The sequence below is a fragment of the Amphimedon queenslandica genome, unplaced genomic scaffold, assembly GCF_000090795.2.
Source record: "Amphimedon queenslandica unplaced genomic scaffold, v1.1 AMPQUscaffold_13476, whole genome shotgun sequence".
NCBI lineage: Eukaryota > Metazoa > Porifera > Demospongiae > Haplosclerida > Niphatidae > Amphimedon > Amphimedon queenslandica.
The window spans coordinates 52,270-59,707 of record NW_003546288.1 but is presented as its reverse complement, the minus strand read 5'-3'; the positions used below and the strand labels follow the sequence as shown (position 1 = coordinate 59,707).

The window sequence follows — 7,438 nt, the reverse complement described above, 5'->3', positions numbered from 1 at the left end:
ATGAATTTGATAGTAATACTCACCTGGTATCATCCCCAATTGAAGATTCAATATCTTTATCAGATGTAAGCACTATATCTTCTTCTTCAACAGTTATATTATGTGATTGAGCATTGCTTTCAGTAATAAAATTACTAGATGATCTAAATGATCAAAATAATTGTACATGTCATAACCATCATCATAGCAATTATTAGTGGGAATCCCGCCTTATGCTCAAATCGGGCACAAACTGAAGAGCAAAGCTTAGTTTTGTCTTGACCCAATCACAAGTGGCTTGTTCCCATTTAGTGGATAAACATATTACCATAAAAAATGTTGCTGCTTACGCTCGGTGCTTCACTGTGTCTGTAATAAAAGTCATGGGTCCAAATAATGGCCAACACGAAACATAAACAGGCCCTGCCTCACCAGTCTTTCTTTTTTTAACTTCTTTTAACTCTCTGACGAACTTATCACGCAGTAATTTCCATTTTTTACAACAATCTTCCTCAGTGAAGCCCTCCCCAACCTATTATACAGAAATAAATTCATGTGTTCTTGTTGTAGTTCACTACAACACTCACCTTTAAGGCAACAGCCTTCCAGGCGTTCTCTTTCGCTCTTAGATCTTTATAGGAACGAGATTGTATTTGCCATAAGCACGGATACTCCTTAACAGCTTCTACTAGCCTTTCCTCCATGTTTTCCATCCTCTGGAAATGATGTAATTATTAAAAAAGCACGTGGCCAGGTAAATCTGATTGGTTAGACGCTCAAACGTTGACGCTGGAATTGAATTTTGCTCAATTCCAGCGTTGCGAACGTTGAGCTACGCCTGCATTGACGATATATGTTTACAAAATGACGTTCGACGCTCAAAACGCTCTGTTGGACAAAACAATAGGGTAATGTCATATTGTAAATCCAGCTTAAGCCAGTATTTCAAAATACTGCCTCTTGAGCACCGAGGATCGTGTGACTTATTAAAAAGTTTCCTATTTTAAATAGATTTTTTCTCTGGTTAAAATTTACGGGCAATTTATCTAGCTTTCTTGCTATTTGTTGTTTAATCTGTTGAGGCTCGTTTTCACACATGTAATGGCATACATATTTTGCTGCTCCATAGACATTTCCTACTACTTGAATGTCCGTGTTAGCTCTCCCTGCTTTCAGCAGGTCAGGATTGTATAGATTTATCATCTCAGCACCTACTTCATGTTTCAGTGTGTAGAAACAAGCTTTGTTTCGATTGCAGCATTTCCTTTGAGACGAGTTATGTCACTTGGCCTCTTTGGGTAATCAACCATTATGTCCATTCTTTCTACACATTTGTGTATGATTATGCTTTTGTGATCGCGATACTAAATCTTTGAAATCATCAACTTCGCCATCTTTTGGTACGTGACAACTAACATATATATCAATGAAGCCCTGAGCGTTCCTTCTACCTTCTACTGTCATAATATCTGGTACATCTACCCACCATAGACTATGTATATGAGGTGAGCCTCTTTGTTGCAACTCAACTCTCCAAAAGTAGTCTTAATTTCACCTATAGGCTTACTAGCACCTTTTAATATATTATTCATAAAAGCTTTAAAGCGATGAGAAAAATGATGTGCTACTATCACTGGGTAACTACTTAGTAACCTTCTATGCTCTGAGGTAGACAGCTCTTTCCATCTCATTTTGCACACATTAAAGCAAACCAATTCACATCGTCTGCACTTAATGTGATAAAGAAAGTAGGTGGACCCAGCTTTCTGAACATGACAAACATTCAAGCTTCGCTTTCTTCCAGTATGCTGAGGAACCACGTATATTTCGCATAAATGCATATGAATTTTCTAAAAGCTCCGGGTTTACACTTAAATCTCCATTTAATAACTCACCAGCAGTGATACGCCCGTGATACCCAATGATGATGATGATCTTATTTGCATTGCAATTGACATAGAATAATGTAATCTCATCTTTTAAAGTAAATTTGCTGACCATAGTAAAATATGGAATATTACTAGACCAGTGATTATTAGCATTAAGTAAACATGATTGATCGGTAAATGTTATTGGTGGGTCTCTTGCTGTATGAAACCATTGACTCAATTTGGAAATAGACATGGAAATGTCATTTCTTCCGCCCTTTTATCTTCATATAGATCCATTAGCTGGCCACTTACTCGAGGAAGCTGATGCACTTCATTACCATATGATCCATTTCTGTTGAAGTCAATGGCTTCTAAATTTGGTAATGTATTATCTGTTCTGACTACTGAACATCCAAATTGGGGAGGCTCAATGCTAGAACTTTGCTGAGGTTCATTACTACATTCAGAACAGTCACTGCTACCTATATCAGATTTATCAATATTCACATCGGTATATAAAGTATTATTATGTTTTAACCACCTTAGTGCATCAACAACAAATAGCTTCCTCACTACAAATAGGTTTCTAGTACTAGTAGACATGCTTGATTGTTAAATGTTAGCACAAGCACTGCTTGTACTGGTACTAGCTGTAGCATTCTCAGGCCCACTTCTAGTACTGGCTGTTTCATTACTAGTTAGAACAGAGACAGTACAGCTTGTGCTCTCAGGTGGCGTAACTAACACTACTCCATCACTATTTAGTAGCCTAGGCAAAGAATAAATTACTTTAGACACATTTGCTAAAAAATTAATGGTCTGGCCATCCAATGCTTTATGACTCAAAGGCAACAATATTAGCTTCATAAAGGCTTGAACTCTTGAAATTAGTCTCTGTTCCATTGTGTTCACAGGGGATAGTTCTGGTTAGATTTCATGTACATGCACATTTATTCTTGCATGTAAAGGGATTTTCCCTTTCTTTATAAAAGCAATAGATCGACTACCAACATGAACCTACATTTACTTCTTCATTAGGCAATAAGGCTGATAATTGTGTATCATTAATACATGCATGATAATGCTGTTGTAATGCACCATGTACTTTACTCACATTAACCAATCATACACCTTTTGGGTAGCACAGATGCTCACATGTACAGCATATTCTGGTCGGAGATAATTGTATTTCTTTTTGAACTTTATCAAGGTCTTTTCTTGACAGTTGGTGCTGATGTATGCTTTCAGGAGAGAGAGCTGGGCGTGTTTGGTTACCTAATAATTGCCTAGCACACTCCGTCATTCTTTCCTTTCTTTGATATTTTACAATAATTTCTTGTACACACAATAAAAAGCTGTGTCTATAGGGCAACATTCAATGCTTTTCTTAGTCCTTCTGACTTCTGCAATGGTTTTGCAGAGACTGCTTTATAATCTTCATGCAACGATTTGGCAAAAGTAAATCCACAAACAGTGTCGAAGAGGCCGACCATGTCTCCCAAAAGCTGGTTGGAAATGATGAATCAACATGAGGGTGTATTACCAGAATCAAGTTTCACAGAGATAGTGAGCATCAGTGCTGGAGGTTAGTGAATCAATAGAAATTTCTATTGTTTTCTTGTATCATGGCTCTGTCAATTTTGAGATACTGCTGTATTTTCTCATATGCGCAAAACATAAGATAAGTCATATCATTAACATGGACAAGACCTCCTCCATCTACTGTTAGTCCAGCAGTCACTGCTGGAAAACTTCCGTCATTCTTATAATACCCAATCATCTCTGCTAAAATTAGAAAGTGGTCCAAATATGTTGAATTTTCCAGCTTCAGTTTCATTTTGCGGCATTTATATCCTGCAACATAGCGGATGATGTTTTCCTCAATGCTTCTCAGTTCCAAATACCATAGATGCGTTGCAGTGACAACTTCTTTCTTGTGATGAAGGGATATTAAACTAGAAAAATATTTTCAGTGACATGTTAAAAAAAGACGGCATTGCACCTGATTCATCAATAGCATAGGTCAACACCTTTATCCATTCTTGCAAGAATATCTTTAGCTAATCAAATAGATTCATATTTTCACCACATGCAATCTATTTCCTCCGTGTAAGTTTGTATATTTGAAGCAAAACTTTAACTAGGAGACTGTGACTTCGGAGAAAAGATGGAATTAAAAATTATTTGATGTCCATAATGAAAAGTTTCTAGCTATTTCTTTTATTTGCTTAGAAGATTTTGTCACCTCGTAGCTGCTACATAAAAATTTTTTTCTGACAGACGATACAATTTTAGATGGACAACACTCACAACAGGACTCATACGTCCCTATAAGGGGATCAAATGAAGTAATTGCAAAGTTAAAAATTGCAGTACCTATTGTACATGTGTCATCTACTTCCGTGCATGTTGATATAGATTTTTTTAGCAACAAATAATCTTCAGCTCTTATCTGCAAAACAGAAATGGGCATTGACTGAGTTTTTCAGCTATTATTGCGATATAACTGCCACCCTACCTGTAACTCATTTCCTCAACAGTTGCGTCTTACTGCAGGTCAACAAAATGAATTAAACGCACTAAGAACTTGTGTTTTCTTTAAATTTGTTAGATTTGTATGATCATGAGTGTGTCTAATCTGCATCTGGTTTGCAAATAAATTCTGTAGCAGGCAGCGACATAGAATAAAAGTAACTCTGGGGACTGAAAAAGAAGCGTCACCACTTCAACAAATGCGTGAGCGACATGTAACTGTAAGCAGTATCCATTAAGATGCCTATTCCTTGTCATTCTAATTTCTTCTAAGCTTTCGTTACTAAATAACATCACCTTTTGCTGAGATGTATCAAATCCAGGACGAGCTTTGACACTAGCTTCCCAATCATTAAAGTTTTTCAAAAAAACCTTTGTCAACCACAGCATACATATTTAAATGAGGCCAATAACAGAATTACATAAATTGTAAATTACTTTAAAACGAAAGTCATCCTCTGAGCGGCAGTGGCTAACTAAGGTTGGGCTTGCAGGGTTTGTGCCCACCCATCATTTTATTAAATAATTAATCATTTTAAATAACCTGATGTATTCATGATTGGAACCAGAGGAAGATCTTTGCTTCATTACTTCTTTTCTGAAGTAGCAAGAATGAACCACAAATTACTTCTAGTGAAGCTACTGGTGGAACTAAGAAGTGTGACAATGAAGCGGAGTCTTTACCTGGTCATAAATAGTGACTGTTATTGTGGCTTTTGGTTTATCATTAAACTTGTTTCAGTTATTATCGTAGTTAATGTTTGGTTTTAATTTGCTGCGTATGCCATAGGCTAGCAACTTATTATGCACAAAATGGGCAAGGCGGAAAGTGTGCTCAGTGGGGCACTATTTCATGCCCCAAATTGAGTGTGGCCAAAATTTCAGCTCACTTCGCATGCCTCATTCTTCAGTTTTGCCATCTCTAAAATCTTAACTACATCACTGCTGAGCAGTAAAGGTCTTGAAACGGTTTTCTTTTAGTTTTATCATTGGTAAATTTCCGTATATTGACTGTGTCCAACAATGTATTAAACATACCTGTAAATATTTCCATTTCTTAAGCTTCATTGACCTTCAAATGCAAGTGCCTTTGAAACTAACTACTTAACAGCTGTGTGTGTATATGTGATTTGCTTCATATTATGTTTGTGTACCTGCGCTGCCAGGTTAATACTTGTTCCTAAAAAACTAGGGACTTGTATGTGCCATTTTTTATTTTGGGTAAGAGCACTAATTCACTATTAGATGATCTTAATTCATAATTTATGTATCTTTTAGATGATCCCATGCAATCAATTTAACATTCTTCTGAAATAAACACTATAATTTTATGTTTATAGTGGCATTTTACCCATGCATTTCCATTGTAAGATGCTCAACGATTTCTTGTTGCTTTTCATAAAGGCAGGGGATCAGAGAAGAAAAGGGCTCTTGCATCGAAGGGGTCTTGCATCGAAATTGACGATATTATTTGTCTGTTGAGTTACTCTCCTAGAATCACTATTTAGTTTTATCAATTTTTTATTAACAGATGCTCCATCTGCTGTAACACCCATAACCTATTAAATAAATTAATAAATCCAATTAAAGAACAAAGTAAACAGTGACTTTGAAAACAATTGATTTTGATGTTTCAATGCACTTTGAGAATCGCAATCTTTCAAAGCTAGCAATGGGTTTACAAAGTGGCTGAAAGAGAAGAATTCCAGATACTTTTCTACTGGAAAAAATGCATATGGAAACTCTAGATAATTAAGGAGTTCCTTCACCATGAAGGTCACAATTGAGTCTGCTAGTAACTCATGAGGAACTGTTGATTCCGAGACAGTATTTTGTAATAGATCAATTTGTTCTATGATGTCAAGAAGGTTGGTGAATCCTTGTAACTCTCCTAGTTATAAAGAATGTTTACTTATTATGTACAATGTTTATATGTGTCAAGCATTTTACACCTGTGTGTTAATGATAAACAAAATCCTCTTTTATATGCATCTCAGCCATTAACAGCATTATGCAATCATGTCTTTCCTCAAACTCTTCAATCGTAGCAGCACTACAAAGCTGACAGTTAACTTCACTAGAAAAAGCAGGACTAGTTTTGGCGCAGTGTTGGAATAAGAAATTATTTCGAGTGAGCCAAATGACCACCAAATAATATAAATATTCCACTCTTGGTCAGATAAGAGCAGTTGCACTATTATAAGCTAGACTCATTAGTAGCCAGTTTAATTGCTGCAGTACATGCACACACGTCATATTATGGGTGACGTTTTTAAAAGATCTAGTTATTAAGTAATAGACTTTAGTTGGTACGCAATTGGCTCACCAAGTAGACTATTTTAAAGTAAAATGTGGCTTATCAGGGCAAAAATGGTGCTATTTTGAGCACTGGAGCACTGTTATTTCCTACCCTGCATAGGCATAGTGTGTGTAATCATGCAGTGTGCATTGTGATGTTAAATGAATGCATTTAGATTGTGAGTGTCTCAGATGCAGACTGTGATTGCCGTCTCAAAAATATGCAGAAGCAAATCATGAGAGGATGCCATCTCATTCCCCTTGAATGTCTTGCCATTGCAGCATGCTGCCAAAATAATATCTGAAAGTAAGTTGATGATTGGCATTCAAGAAATAATGCATCATCAATTAGCACAATATGCTTAAAGTCATTATCAGAACTTAAACAAGAAGGTGCACTATAAAACCATTCACGCAACATCATGAAATTGCTTCCATCGATCACAGTACAAAAGGAGGTGCCCTGGGCACAATATGGCGGCCACATTTAAAAGTGACAAAATGGCAGCCACAATGGCATGGCTGTTATCATGGTTCAATCAGTGGCATAACGCACCAAAATAACATGAAACGTTGTAAAGGCGAGGCCATAAACCCACAAGCACATGTAGACAGCATGGCCATGAGCAAAATGGTATAGTTTACATGAAGTAAAAAAAATTATCAAATTTTATATATTCAAAATGTTTTCTCTCAAGATTCAAATCATACAAGAACATAAAAAATTAAAAAAAAACAAGATGAAGTAGGATTCTAGA

General features: G+C 36.3%; 1 protein-coding gene across 1 annotated transcript in view; it reads right to left on the bottom strand.

Moving 5' to 3' along the window:
- The window catches only part of LOC105312073 (transcription factor Adf-1-like), a 2,152-nt gene extending 1,256 nt beyond the window's left edge, over positions 1-896 (bottom strand). Inside the window, exons 1-3 of the mRNA XM_011404429.2 lie at positions 567-896; positions 330-511; positions 24-143 (exon numbers count right to left, since the gene is read on the bottom strand). Coding sequence (XP_011402731.2) covers positions 24-143; positions 330-511; positions 567-692 — 428 coding nt within the window. The 5' untranslated portion in view covers positions 693-896. The remainder of the gene's footprint in view (positions 1-23; positions 144-329; positions 512-566) is intronic.
- Between the last annotated feature and the right edge of the window lie 6,542 nt (positions 897-7,438).